The sequence below is a fragment of the Triturus cristatus genome, chromosome 2_2 (genome assembly GCF_964204655.1).
Source record: "Triturus cristatus chromosome 2_2, aTriCri1.1, whole genome shotgun sequence".
In the NCBI taxonomy this organism is placed as follows: Eukaryota; Metazoa; Chordata; class Amphibia; order Caudata; family Salamandridae; genus Triturus; species Triturus cristatus.
This window is the reverse complement of record NC_140582.1, coordinates 1016753474-1016769428: the sequence shown is the minus strand read 5'-3', so window position 1 is coordinate 1016769428 and position 15955 is coordinate 1016753474. Positions and strand designations below refer to the sequence as shown.

Sequence of the window (15955 nt, the reverse complement as noted above, 5' to 3'; positions counted from 1 at the left end):
TTTATTTTTTTAACTGCAACAGACGTGATTTTTTTTGGATGGAATTCTTAAATTGATCTGCCACTGGCAATCGAGGCATTACAGGCCACCGGTTGTCACACACTGTGACACTCTAGAAGGGGACCTGCCATGTGCAAGTCAATGTTCCTGCCTGCTATATATACAGCCCAGCCAGAAATGCCATGCAAGGTCCCCTCCAGATGCAAGCACATGCAACCCCTGACCATATTTGACCTACTTTAGCTTTGTCTGTGAGGTGCAGTTTGTTTGAGTCCTGTGGCACAGTGAGCAAGGGCACACGTTTGAGCAAACATGCTGTACTTAGGCCGTCAACTGCAATAAACAAGGCGATGGAAGGAATATTTCAATTAATTTCAGCCACTGGCAGTTGGACTGGACGGTTACTATTGAAGCAGGAACAAGGCTGATTTGTATATGGCTGCATCTGAGGTGGCATGGTGGGCAAAAACCTGATAGACTACATGGCAGCCCAGAGTAATTACCAGGGGCTTAGATGAATTCAAGAATCCCACTGGTTAATATTTTGCTCTGTGTGACTGGTATGCCTAGGCATGAGGCCGATGTTCACGGTGCTGAATGAATCAATCTGCACCCTATTTATGAGGTCCAATAGTCTGAAACCAGTCTGGGATTGCGTGTGCTCCTATTCGGGGAGGACTTCACACAGTTCAGGTCAGAGTAATTATCAGTGGCTGAGTCTAAGTCAAGCGATCTACCCATGTTATCACTATATTGTTTTCCTCAGTGTTTTGCTCCAAGTACAAAGTTATTAAGTATGTTTGTCACAACATGTGTGGAGAAATTGTGTTTTTGCTATGTTGAATGGGATTTCTTCTTTGGTGTGCTTCTGAAAATTGTCGTGACATATTTGCTGTTGGTGGTACCATGTGCCACTTGCTGTTGGTCTCTTGAGTTTTCAAGCAGTTTGGAGAGCCAAATGCAACCCATCTATTCAGTATATTTAGTGTATCAGTCTTCTGAATATTTTATTCTTGAATTGCAGGTTGACACAGGTCAAACTGTATTCCCAAATTCGAAAATTGTCAATATACTGATATGTTTGTTTTGGTATTTGAAAGTGATACAATAAGTCTTTAAAAAAGAGGCAGGGTGTGAGAACAGCAAGCGGGAGGAGGAATGAGGAACATCGGTGAGCAGAAGGGGGCGGGGATAAAAAACAATGCAGAGCAGAGGAGGATGGAGGGGTGGGTGAGGGTGAGTGAGGGTGAGAACAGATGGAGGGGGTTTTGGGGGGAATGACAGTGGAGCAAAACCGCAGGAGTGTGGGCGGTGGGAAACGGGCGGCGGCAGGTAGGACGATCGTGCAGTGCCATGCACTCTTATAGAGTGCTTGGCTAAAAATAAAAAAATTAAAAAAGAATAATTAAACATACAAAGTAAACGGTTGTAGTGGGTGAATGCACAACAAGGCACAATCAGTAAAACTGGACTGCACGCAAGGGGAAAGACGGTCACGGATTGGGGAGTCCTCCTGGATGTAAACAGGAGATTCCCCACCACTAACAGAGATAAAATCAGCAGTTCGCCGAGGACACGAAACGCAAACACACTTTAAAAAGTGCCCATCAAAAAAGGTGTAACGTAAACTGTTTCTGTTGTAAAGTGCTCTTAAGCACTTCAGCCAGATGTTTACTATAAACAAGCATTAGCCGCGGGGCGAAAGTGATCGCGGGGGGAAGCACGCAAGTGGTGCGCGCTCAGCAATATGGCGCTGAAGGCTGGCGGTCGCCAGCCAGCAGCACTTTAAAAACTCATCTACTAAAGTCTCTCCGAGCAGCGCATGTGCGCTGACTCAGCGAGACCTAATAAATAATTGGGCCACCCTCTCCAGAATTTCTAACAGTTATTCCAATACATTTGCTATGTTTAAAGATGTCTACACATATTTAAATATTGCAGTTAAGTTGTGTCACCCTTTTCAGAAGTGCCGTCAAATACACGATTGCCAGACATACTATTCTGGTCAGCCAGGCCTTAATAAAGTATATAGGCATCTTTAGTGTGATTATCAATAATGGTAGTAGGGGGATGTTTAAGGAATATTTGAAGTCCCATCCCTTATGACACCTATTCCAAGGCAGTATATAAATGATAAAACGTGTTAGTGGTGGGCCATTACAGAGCGACTTACTGATTTTTTCCACTTGAAACAAAGCACTTTTATCAGCACAATGCTTCTCTTGGTCAGAGCTTGTCACCACCGTCCTCCCCCTGAGATGACAGTCCTTCATCTAAATTTTCCACAGGTCCAGAAGTGTATTTAAGAGTGGGTCTGGTATCCAATATATACTGGTGCCAGCCTTGGGTATGGAGGGACATCCTGGCCTACTCACACGTCTGGTTCTGGAAAGTTCTTCCCTTCACTGTCAGGGCTCCAAACTGTCCGGGGTGACAGAAGGCTGGTGTCATGCTCCTCTGTGTGTGCTGCAGGCAAGACCTTTGCAGTGTAAGTGGGCAGGGTAGAGCTTCACCCCATATATTCTGACAAGATTGCTTATCCTGCCTATACCTGGTCCCCTTTGTGTCATTGTCTGGGAAGAATACACAAATATCAACAGCAGAGCCATTCATGGCCATGTGACACAGGATGCTGGCAGACGGCACAAGTGGTTAGGACTAGAAAATGCCACCTTTCTAAAAGTGGCATTTTCAGAATTGGAACTTAAAATCAGACGTTACCATTTAAGAGGATTTTAAATGACTAATTATTTGAACCCAAACAGCATATCCCTATATGTTCCCAATCCAAAGTTAGCACTTACTAAATGTAATAAGGTAATCCAGTGTTAGTCAATGGGAGAGCTACGCCTTACCACAGAAAAAAAACGACATCAGGTGTTTTTCGCTGACAGGATATGTAAAACGTTAGTACATATGTCCTACTTTTTAAATAAAAAGCATCCTCCCCTAGAAGCCTACCTTAGGGGGTGACTTATAAAAAGGAAGGTTTAGGCCTGGCAAAGTTTTCTTTTGCCAGATTGAAATGGAAGTTTGAAACTGCACAGCAGGCTGCAATGATAGGCCTGAGACATGTTATAAAGGGGTATTTTAGTGGGTAACACAATGCGTGCAGCAGGCATACTAATAGCATTTAATTTGCAGGCCCTGGGTACACATGGCACCATTTACTAGCGAATTACAAATAAATTAAATTTGCCAAATGTTTAAATGACAGTGAACCGGCACTTCAGCACTGGTTAACAGTAGTAAAGTGCACAGAGTCCTAAAGCCAACAAAATGAATGTTTCAAAACAGAAAGCATAAAGGCTAAAAGTATGAGGGACTACCACGCCAAGGATGTCATGCCTAACACTTGCCATCTATTTCTAGGGCAAAGGCATAGTGCTTGTTCAGGAACAAACATGGCCCTGTCACTATTCAGTGCAGCCTGAAACTCGAAGGAGTCTTTCTGTAACCTTCTTCGATTAAAGTTGAATTCAGCACCACGCCATCTGGATCTGCGTCCTGGTTGAAATTTCTCTCTCACAGTCTTCAATTCCTGGGTTTATATAAAGTATTTACCACTAATTCTTATATGACGTTTTCAGAACCAGATGGGGATTTTAAGACACTAGATCCAACTAGGCTAAACAAGGCGAATGCATAATACATCACCTGTGTAAAAAAGCCCCTAAGCATTTGCACAATCTTTAGCTCATGTTTACTTCAAGTTTCCAAAACATTGAGCTGTAGATATCAAGAGGATGGGAGACCTTCTCTTTCTGCCGTGACACATCGTGGAAGCAGTGGCCAAAGCAGGACTTTGGAACAGGGGCCGAATCTAAAAACCCCACCGGACGCCACAAGCAGCTACTCCTCGCGTTTCCCGCTTCGCGGGAAACGCTCGCACCGGGACCAGCGAGTAGTCATTTCAAACTTGACTACATCTCCCATAAGGCAGTGGGGCAACTTGAACATCGCCGACAACGCCCAGAGCAGACCAGGTGCTTTAAATCTGCACCGGAAACGCGTCCCGCGGGACGCGCGCGGGACACGCTGGGCTAAGCCCGGGCAAAGGGCGGGCCCTCTTAGGCCCTCAGAGGCCCGAGGAGACTGGACTGGGCCAGGGACTCTGGTTGTTCCATCATATGATCATCGGACATTGTAAGCAAGTTTATTTTAATATTTTGTATTTAATATAGGACTGTTTTACTTTAGTGCCTATTTTTAGATGTGGAAAGAATTGTTTAGAAGATATTAGATATTGGTGTACCACCATTATTCTTCTAAAAGGGATTCCATTGCTACTACTGTTATTGGCATAGCTATTAGTACAAAAGATCTAAAACACTCTTTTGCATTTCGTGTATTTGTTATTTAGATCATATTGATATGACTTCACGCGAAACAAGAAGTAGTAAAGCTGTGGCAGGTAGCTCAAAACTAACAGGAACATTAGATGATTTTATAGTACGCACCAACACACTAATAGACCAGGGTATTGTCCTCATGGAGAGAAGGGTTTCTCAAGACCTCGCTTTAGCTAAAAGGTCCTCCATGGGCCACATTGCTACAGCTCGAACCCCAGTCCGAACCCCTGATAACACTTTAAGCAATTCTAACATCTTACATATAAATGCGGTGGTCCATAGCACTACCGGTGCACATTCTGATTTTCAAGACTGTAGTGTTCTTGACTCGCAGGGTTTTGTAACCACAGGAAGCACCTTGTTAGCCCCACAGCTAGATATCCAGGCAGATAGCAACAATATCTTAATAAGAGGGAAAAGGGAGGGAGCTATCCCCAAAAAAAGAAAAAGTAAGCGGATCTACAAAAAATATCCCTCTATTAAAACCACCAAAGTTGTAAAGATAGGGAAGTGTAATGAAAATGATATAGTCAATGTAAGAGCGGCAAGGGAAAGTCAGGGCCATGAATTTGGGAAAGAAGGGGCTGGCCCCAAAATATTACCGCTGAATATTATAGATGACATTCTTATAGACAATTCCCTAGCTGACATTCTATCAGATAGCCCAACAGCTGATAGTACAGGTATAAGTATAGGGAATGAAGATCTACTTATACCTTCCTTGACAAAAATATTTAAGACCCTACTCACTCCTATAGAAGTAAGATTAGATGGGATAGAAAAACAACTTATAGAATTGAAGAAAGAGATAAAAAATGATTACACTAGCCAGTCAAAAAAGGTAATTCAGGTACCAGCCCCTATTAGTAAAGTGCAGGCATTAAAAACACCTGATAACGAAATGGAAAAAGGCAGAAATTCAGCATCTAAGGTCCCTACATCTAACTTTACCAATACTGATGTAGGTAAAACCAATGCAAAGTCTCCTCTGGCACATGGAACAGTAGTAAAAAAAACGGCTCTTTACAGTATACCTACACAAAATGATGATAAAACGCACACAGAAAAGCGTAGGAATATTAATCTACCCCCAGAAGCATGTGATAACGTAGTCATCCTAACTGGGGTTCCGGAACTAGGCCCATCAACAATAGAACCGTATGGGGCGCCCAAAAACAAAGTGTCACATTGGCTAAATACTAATCACCCATTACCACCAACAATAAGAAGTAACATCTTAATGGTAGAGAGGGCCCCCTGGGTAGGTTACAATAGAAAAAGAACACAAGGGGACTGCGTGGTCGTATCATTTGAAGACCCTCAGTCAGTGGGACACATTTGCTCGGGGGTGCCTAGAAAAAACGGTTTATCGATTGTGGCAAGACCCCTGGCTTATTTTTATACGCCAATGGAACAGCCTGATAATAGATGGAGCTGGACCAGGGACACAAATCAAGTTAGGGGTGGAATTGGGCGGGAGTTGTATAGGGACTCAAATTCTAATAGTTGGGAAGTGTGGGGGGGGGGGTGATGGCTGGACTGTAATACAACGTAGGGCCGGGAGGCCTCAATACGGTAGTATGCAGCACCGTGGAGAATGGATGGGCCCGCAGTTTGTTCAACCCTTCATCCCCTGTTACAATAGGTTCAGTAGATTGGAGGCCGTTGATTGACTCACAGTATATGGGGAGGAACATGCATTTATTTTCTGCCCATCCGTCTCACCGGTCATTCCTGTCACGTCTGTTACCAGTCCACCCAGGTCATCTGATCAACATGATAGCTCGCCTCGATTGCTGTCGCCCGGTATACAGGGGGAAAATACTATATTTATAAAAAAACTTAAGGAAGTTCCAGGGCCAATACTAGGAGTTGACCGAATATACCAACTAGAGCTGAGTGAACAGAACCGTACCAGGCCAGGAGCATCTAGGAGGCCAAGTAAAACCTCACCAGCCATTAGCAGCAGCTTAAATCATGGCCCCTCTTTAGCTAAGGTTGGTTCATGGAATGTTGCAGGAGTGGGCTCAAAAATAAGTGACCCTGATTGGAACCATTATATACATTCTTTTGATATCTGTGTTCTACAAGAAACATGGGCTACGAAATCCATGCACAGAGTTGGGTATAGAACTTATCAGTTGGATGCAGTTCCATCAGTAAGAGGCCGTCCTTCAGGAGGGTTGATAATATGGGTTAGTGTGTCTATTAACATAGCCATCCAGCAACTAAGAATTGACTCATTAGATATATTTGGACTGGAAATGGTTACCGTTGATGAACGGGTGATCCATCTTTTTAACGTATATAATAGACCGTGCCCATCTTATAAGGAGTCACTATGTATTGACAAACTAGAGTCAATACTGGATACTCTGGACCCGGAAATAAGCACGATTATATGTGGGGACATGAATTGCAATTTTGAGCCCATTGTAGGAATGAACAATTTGTATGAGGATGAAGATAATGCTAATGGTATACCATCATTATCTAGTAATGGGGTGGTTGCTGGTACTACCCTAGCTTTACAAATCACAAGGGCCATGGACTGAGGGCATGCAATGGGCGTTTACCATCTGATAGCCCAAGGCACCTACTTTTTTGAGATGCAATTGTCAAAGTATAATTGACTATGTTATTGTTTCCTCGGACCTGTGGCCATATACAAAAGACCTGACGGTCAAAATAAGATCTGACAGTGATCATCGTCCCCTTGAAATTAGTTTTGTAAAGAGTTTAATAATGGGGTTGGAAGCTAAAGAGGGAGGATACCAAGCAGCCCCAGATAATGTTATATTAAGCAACAATCGACGGTCTGTTAAATGGGCATATATCCTAGAACAAGAGGAGTTAGTGGCAAATATTTATAGCTGCCTTACCAACATATTCGATACCTATAATCCCTTTAAAAGTGAACCTGGTCAATTTCTTAAATTACACAAAGCGTTCTTTAATGAACTATTAGAACTCATGACTAAAAGACCAAAAAAAGGGACGGGTGTTGTGAACTTACAGCCTGTAGGTAAATTATGGTTTAATAAAGAATGCCGAATAATAAAATCTGCTTTGATTGAATCGGTTTAAACCAAAAACCCACTGGCAGTTAAGGAAAGTAGGAAATTATACAATAAGGTGCTGGCCAACGCAAAGTCTTTATGGGACGAGGAATTATGGTCCTGTATGCTGACGGCAGCTAAAATGAAGGACCAAAAGTTATTTTGGGAAACAGTGGCCAAGGGTAACAAAAGGGAGAAGGGCTCAAGAGAGGTTTTTCTTGATGAGGCAACTTGGGTTGACCATTTCATGAATTTGTATGCCGCTCAAGGGCCGAAGGTGCAGTGCAGGAAGAGTATGCTTTGTCGCTTGCAGATGCCGAACCCACACAAATAGTTTTTGACTTACAGGAAACAGAATTAGCCATTAATTCAGTCAAATACGGGAAGGCTCCAGGGCTTGACAAAGTACCAGGCGACCTATTCAAGCATGAATTGGACGTCTGGGTACCATACCTTAATCATTTGTGTAATACTGTTGCGGCTGGGGAAGCAATTCCGGACACATGGAATGGAGCGGAAATTATTACTATTTTTAAAAAGGGCGATAGAAGCAATCCTGCCAACTACCGCCCTATAAGCCTTTTAGATATAACCCAAAAAATCTATGCTAGGCATATATTAAATCGCATTAATACATGGTTAGAAGATGAATCAATTTTAACAAAATACCAAGCCGGGTTCAGAGCAAAAACAGGAACCATTGACCAAGTCCTAAGGCTTTGTTGTTTGTATTGGAAATATGTCACCCTTCGCAAAGGCCACCTGTATGTGGCATTTGTTGATTTACGGGCGGCATTTGACCTTATCCCCCGAGAACTTTTGTGGGAATCATTGAAAACCCAGGGACTTCCAGTAGATTTATTAAAATTGGTCATGGGGCTACATACGGACAACTATGCCAAGGTTAGGTGGGGTCCAACTGGAGAACTTACAAAAGCTATTCCGATAAAGAGGGGAGTACGCCAGGGGTGTGTACTGGCCCCGACTTTATTCTCCCTGTTTGTTAATGACATTCCGTCTTATATGGAGAGCAGTGATAATGATTCACCAAGACTGGGGGGCGAACGGGTCTCGTCCCTCCTTTTTGCGGATGATACCATCCTCATTTCCCAAACACCACGGGGCCTTCAAAATCTACTGGAAAGGTTTCAGTCCTATTGTATTTTGAAAGGTTTAGAAATTAATACTAAAAAAACGAAATACATGGCCCTGAGCCCGCATAAAAATTTTAGGAAAAATTTAATGTTAAATGGACAGAAGCTTGATTATGTGCAGAATTTTATTTATTTAGGTGTATCTATAGATTCATCCTTAGCATGGAGATCACAGCTAGAAAGGACTAAGATAGTCTTTAAACAAAACTGTCTCCCAATCCTTAAAAGACATAATAAATGCTTGAACAAGGCAGTAACCCCTGCCCTAGAGATCTTCAAGTACAAGGTACAATTAGCGGTACTATATGGGGCAGAATTATGGGGACCCGCATGTAGAAGTACATTTGAAAGCCTTGAGAACAAGTTCCTTAGGAGGTTGTTAAAACTATCTACTAATACCCCATTGACACCCCTCCTTCTGGATCTAAACATGAAACGAACAGATCAACAGTCAATATTAAGACCATTATTGCTGTGGGTCAGACTGTGGACGATTCCAGAATTACTTGACTACAAGAAAGGCTTGAAAGAAGTTATGGATCTCGATAGCTGTAATAAAGTTTATTGGTTCAAGCACGTTATAACTTGGCTGGGCATGATTGGATCAGCCCATTTTTGGAATGATCCTGAGGCTATGAACTCGTGCTCTAGGAAAATTGTTAAACCATCATTTTGGTCATACGTGAGCTACGAGTCAGTGTACATAAAAACCCATGGTCCATTGACTGATATTTTTTTTTGTTTAAAGATGTAGCACTTTTTGAACCTTTTTTTAGATGAGATCCATCCGCCGTTATCAAAAACTCTGTACCTAAAATTTAGATATGGTACACTTAGAACCAAGGCGTTTGAAAAAAGCTGGGCGAAGTTAAGTAGTGATCTTTGTACTTCATGTACTCATGATACAAAGGAAGATGATTTACATATACTTCTCTTTTGCTCCAGCTATGCAACACCAAGGAAAAAGTGGATAGTGCCGCTTTGTCTTAAAATTGGTTCGAGATCCTATAAGGAGGCTAGCAGAATTCTAAAGACTGACACCAGCCAGGTGATAGTTTTTGGAGTCAGTAGATTTCTTCTTGCTGTTAACTTCATTAGAATAAAGTTGGGCCTACATTTTTAATATAAATGCACAACTTTTGTTCATCAAATATCTCAAAATGATTAGGATGATCATGTACTCAAATCGCATGTCTAATTATCCAACCTGGAGGATTATTCAAAAGTTTAAAAAAAAATCTTTTTTTTTTTTTAAATTTGATATATCCTTTTAAAATTATGTCCTAGCGGTTAGTGATTTAATTATATTTTTAATAGTTCTTAAATTGTATTTATTGTTACTTGTATTATTAATTGTTGTATAATTTTCGCCCAGGTAAATTGTGCTTGTTAAAGAATCTTGTAATTAGATATTGTGTACTCAGACGCAATGAATACACATAGAAATAGGTTAGCTTAATTGATCCTGTTAACCTTTTTTGTGTTAGGAAATGTCAAATTGTAAGAGAAATGAATGTTTTTATTGTATCTTTTATGATGCTAATGCGTCGAAATAAAGATTTAAATGAAAAAAAAATGAAGAGGATGTACTAGACTTAGGGTGTCTGATATTGTAACAATTCCGGCTAAATGATGTTTAGACATGAATACCACTTACACAAGTTCTGCAAAAGATGGGGAAAATGCTGATTGTGAAATAAGGTGCAGACAGGCTCACTACAATGGAAACTATACCTAAAATAGAAGCTATCCTGCATCTGTGTAAGAACCTCAAACTTTCTACTAAAATAAAAATAAGAGTCTAAACGCAAGTGATTAAAATAAATATGGTCATAGCGTTTATGAAATCCATGGAATAACTAACCTAAACAATCACTGAAAGTGTTTTTGCATGATTGTCATAGCTTCATGGCACATGTACAGAACAGAAGAACATGCTAGGTGCACATTTGATGGAAGAACTTTTCATCACTTCCTGCATGTTTAATAACACCTGTCTTCATACTGAAATCAAAGGGTTTCTGCACTGGAAGACACAGAATCATGACATTTAGATTGATGTGGTTTAAATCCCTTCAGAGTATTGCTGTTTTTGCTGGCCAGGCATCAGGAGGAGTGGGGCTTAGACTGAGGTGAAAGAGCAGAAGTAGGTCATGTGACCAGTCTGCTTACAAGGCTCGAGATTAGTTCTTGTTGCCAATAAAATAGTGAGCTCAATGATAGGTCCTTTAATGTGTGCACTTAGTTCTGAGTGAGGAATGAGCTGGTGTTCATGGAAAAAGGCTTGCAGCAGGGTGATTGCTTAGTGGTTCCCATCATTCTAGTGAATATTCAGATCAACAAGGAATATGTGATCAAGTGGGGAGAACATTTCAACGGTCATGGATTCATTGCTGTAATCAGTGAAGATGTGGCTATTTTGCAAAGTCTGTCATTTTGGAGGGTGGGTGGACGGTCAGGGATTCAAAGGACGAGAAGGTTTGTGTTTGAATCACTTGGAGGGGAGTGCAGTCAGGTCTCTTATCTTTAGAGATGTGACAATGTATGGAAAGTTTCACATCTGGTAGCTGATCACTGAGAGTCCTTGGTGCTGCTCTGAAGAGTCAGATCTTCTTGGATAGATGCAAAAAGAGGTCCAATCTGATTATTGCAGTGTGTAGGGGGGGGGGGGGTGTCACAGAGATCGTAGTGATGGTTAGGTCTCGCTGAGCTCAGCGCATGCGCTGACTCGGAGAGACATTTTGTATGTGAGTTTTCAAAGTGCTGCTGGCTGGCCTAGCGCTTGAATTCACGTGAGCGTGCACGCGTGGACCACCAGCCTTCAGCAGCACTTTGAAAACTCACCTAAAGATGCTCTTCTCTCTCATTCATCTCCGTCCTCCGCCCCCCTCAATTCAATATAATACGACCATTTCCCATGCTCCCTCCTCCTTTCTCGTTCAGCTCTGCCCCTCGCGCCTTTCCCTCCCGCGTGCAGGATGCAAAGCAAGGATACCCGGCGGTAGAGGACGGACCGACCGCACACCCCGGCACCTGCTCAGTCCAGTTCTACACGGGCCTCTTTGGATGGCTCTTGGTCCTGCAATTAACAGGGCCAAGCTCGGGACAGGAATACCCCCAATATGTGACGCACCAATGCGCATTACGCTGGCGATGCTTCCGTAAAGCAGCTCGCCTCCGCCGGGAATTCGGGGACGCAGCTTCCCAGCAAGTAATAATAGCGGCTTGTTCTATTTGAATGTAGGAATAAACTGATACCATGGGGCAACGTTTCTTTCTACTGTAATCAGAAAAATATACACACTGATAGGCTCCCTTTTTAATTTGAAGGGTACTACAGGGCACCCATTCGTGCAGAGATTCTTTGGGCTGTATTTTATGACGTACTTATGTGAGCAAGCGAAAGTATTATTTTTTTTTTTAATCACGCAGCAGTTTACGTTCCCACTGCTAGGTGGGGGGTGCCCACAAGTTACTAATAAAAAAGAGATGAAGTGTAGTCCTACTTCCTCCATATGATCCACTAGCCAATCCTGCTCCGTTTTTGTTCAAGATTTTCAAAGTAAGTAGAAGCTGGGATATTCGATGCCTCGGGTCATACATGATCGAGGCCATGCTGCTGTGGTTATCAAAATACTAAGGCGTCTGCACCTGAGTGCAAGTAATTGCTCTGGCTCTCTGGTCTTGTGCCCAGACAGTTCAGGATTATGGATGTGGAGTTAATAGGGGCAGCCAGTGTCAGGACTCACCGTGTGAACAGCTTGCACTTTTTAAATCCTCATGTGATTTCTCCAACATTCACTTTTGTACTTTTTTTTTTACTCTGTTCACTTAGCTTGTTCTAAATAGGATCCACTGGCAAACACTTCCCAAAAACAAAGTCGTCAATTTAAAACTTGACTGGGATCCCTGTTATGGGTGTTTTTGGCCTCCCAAAGCAGTCTAGCCCAGTTCTCCTTTTTCTGCCTAACAGTAGAACACAGGGATTGACTTGGCAGCCTGGGCACTTTAACTTTGTTGTATCATGCATCTTATTTTCGATATTCTCCTTTGTTGATTATTTCTGCAGTTTTTTTGTTCCAGTTGGCAAAACTAGAGACGGTTCTCTGTTTTTCCTACTTAAGATTTACAACAGTTTTCAAGCAGGCTATTAAGCGTATGTGCATCACGCCCTGGAAGCAGCCACCTTGTGCTTACTTGTGGCTGGTGCATTACAGTTTGACTGAGGAATCGTATACTGATAATGTATGCCTAGGTATTGGAACCAGAGCAGGTTCACTTCATCGTCAGACATAAGTTGTATATTCTTAGTGGCTGAGCCAACAGTCATCTGTATGTATTCCACCTTCTGGGGCCTTTACCTGTCCATTTCAAAATTAGCATTGTCAGATGTATGCATTTGTCGGTACCTCCAAGGGGGGAATGGAAGTTGAACTTGGTAATGGATGGCTCATTCACCCCAGAAGTAAATGATCAACAGAGAAGTGCTCCTGCAATAGTACCAGTCTTCAGGCTCGAAACACACTTTGTGACACACACAACCACACACACAACCACAAACACAACAACACACACAACACACACACAACCACACACACACAACGACAAGCACACACACCACACAAACAACCACACACACAACCACACACACACACAAACACACACACAACCACACATACACACAATCACACACACACACACAACCACACATACAACCACACACACCCACAACCACACGCACACGCACACACACACAGACACAACACATACACACACAACCAAACACACACAACCACACACACACACACACAACCAACCACACCCACAACCACACACACACAACCACACCCACAACCACACACACACACAACCACAACCACACACACAACCACACCCAACAACGCTAGAGTATGCTGGTAACGATTAAACAGATGCAAATGAAATCCATTGTCCAGAAAATTAAGACTAAATGTTCATCCTTGCCTCCGCACCAGTGATTAAAAGCATTTTCCCGTTTGATTCTTGACACAGACTTGTATGTTTGAAACGTACTTGTTGAAGACTTATGTGTTTGCAACATACTTTCTAACTCACATTTGCTTTTCTTTTCTATGCCTAGTCCATCAGTGGCTGTAGACCACCAAGACCCCTTCTAGTTTCTTGCTCAGCCTCCCATTAATGTGTACATCTCACATACTCTTCCGTTTTCCCATCAGGATTAGGACAGAAAAAGTAGAAAGAATTAGCCAATCAATAAAGCATTAGAGTTACTTTTAAAATGTTGCCTCAGGAAATTCAGTATTATCCTTAGCTTACTCGTGTCATCATCCCAACTATCCAATCTGCTCTAGGCCTGCTGCAAAACAAGCATTTGCAGCGCAATAGGTCTCGCATTTATGGAACTCTCATAAATGTGATACCTAATGCATTGGAAATGCGTGTTTGTAAAAGCGCCCATGTGGTGCTTTAACTTTAATGTCAGCCATACCCTTTTCCGTAGACGAGCCATGCCTAAAGAAAGGGGCGAAGCCGCCATAATAATGAAAGCGCTGTATGGGGCGTTTTTACAAAAAATAATGTGTGCATCAAGTTGACAAACAAATGCTCCTTTTTGTAAAAACACCTCAATGCCCGGTTTCACTTTAATGGCGACCGCACACCTTTCCTTAGATGCGGTTTGTCTAAGGAACGGGGCGCGGCTGTCATGGAAGTAAAAGTGCGACATAGGACAGTTTAAAAAAATAAAAAGTGAATAAATACTGAACAAACAAGCATTGGCATAGCCAATAGGTCTCACCTTTAGGACATTATAAGTGTTTAGCCATGCAACAGTTGATGTTGTTGCACCAAGGATATTGTGCTGCATAACTAAATACTTATAAGGTCCCAAAAGCTAGACCTATTGGCTATGCCAATGCTTGTTTTTATTGAAGTGATGCATTTTATCAATGGCCAAGTTATTGGTTTTTCCCCGGAGTAGCCAACATAACACTTGCTAACTAATATGCCACTACAGTGCACAGAAACATGTTAATGCATACTTAAAAACAGTTATCTGGTTTTAAACAAAGAATTCCTCAAAAAACATTGTCTGTGTAAATGTGCCTCAGCAATCCTTGCTAAATGCATCTAGATTTTCCTACCTCCGTTGGAGTCCTGGACTTCCATATGAACCAATGTGGGATCTGTGTCAACTCCAGCGACAGCCCTGCAAACAGAAAAGAGCATTAACAGCAATTAACGTTTAATAACGAGACCAGGGAGCATTGTGTCAGACACCTGGTATCTACTAGCAACAAAAGCAGACACTGGCAAAGCAAATATCTACGGCTCTGGTGTGCTCAGGGTATGTAAACACAGGCATGCACCAATGCTTTTTGAACACACAAGAAGATGAAAGCCATGAAGCATGTCTGATAATAGGATGCCTTTCAGCAGTGCAGTATAGCTGGTGCATCTCTCTCTCACTGATAACATAAGCAACTGCTGTGTCTCCATTAACCCGCGCAACCGTGTACATTGCTTTTAGTTGATATCATTCAACATTTAGCATATGTACATTTCAGATCAGTCATTCCATTGGACATGGAAGGTCACCAGCATTAAGGACTCACCCGTGAACTTACCAGAAACACAAAATGAAAACAGTCCTCTGACAGTGAGCATCAGGGATAGTCAGAGATGTTCGACGTGTGAAGCTGCTCTCCAGGGCTGAGTCCCGGGAGCCACCAGAGCTGCAGGGGCCCTGGCCCTGGTTGGAGCCACACATGGGGTGGAGAGAGGCAGTGGAGCAACATGGAGCTTGGGTCCCTGTGCTGCTTGTACTTCTAGATTGAGCGCCGTCTTCCAGTGCACTTGACAGTTCATCGTTTTGTGATTGACAAGTGAACCGTAAGACAATGTCGCACTGCCAAAGTTGAAAGTTCAAACAGCACAGAAGCCGATGCCCCGTGCTGCTCTGCAAGCTCTCAGTTCACCATTTTGTGATTAGCATGTTCCAGGTGTGTTTTGCCAAATACATGTCACAAGACCTGTCCTAATGCTCTAGCTGAAGCGCAATCTTTGAAAGAGGCTCTGTGCTGCTGCCAGCACTCTTCTTCAGAGAGTTTGACTGCAACAACAAACCATCTCTTAAATAACATCACTGTATGTGGGTCTTTGAAGATGCCATTCCTGAGAAGAACTACTTTGTGATGACTGAGTTCTACAAACGGCCTTTGTAAACCTACTCGCCAAGCAATGGGCTGGCCGAACCCGTGATGCATACCCCATGCAGCCAATGCCTGAAATGGGCTCACCCAAATGATTTCTCTCTGTTTAGGAAATGTTGCGTATTGTGCCGACATGTGATAAATTCCTGTAATTGATAATGATGGAGGGCTTCTTCTAT

The 15955-nt window shown here is 42.6% G+C and overlaps 1 protein-coding gene across 5 annotated transcripts in view; it reads right to left on the bottom strand.

Moving 5' to 3' along the window:
- Window positions 1–15955, bottom strand: part of SORCS2 (sortilin related VPS10 domain containing receptor 2) — a 2262720-nt gene that overhangs the window by 659230 nt on the left and 1587535 nt on the right. For all 5 annotated transcript variants that reach the window (XM_085642460.1, XM_085642463.1, XM_085642464.1 and 2 more), the window contains exon 6: window positions 14709–14773. In XM_085642460.1, the coding sequence (XP_085498586.1) occupies window positions 14709–14773 (65 nt within the window). The remainder of the gene's footprint in view (window positions 1–14708; window positions 14774–15955) is intronic.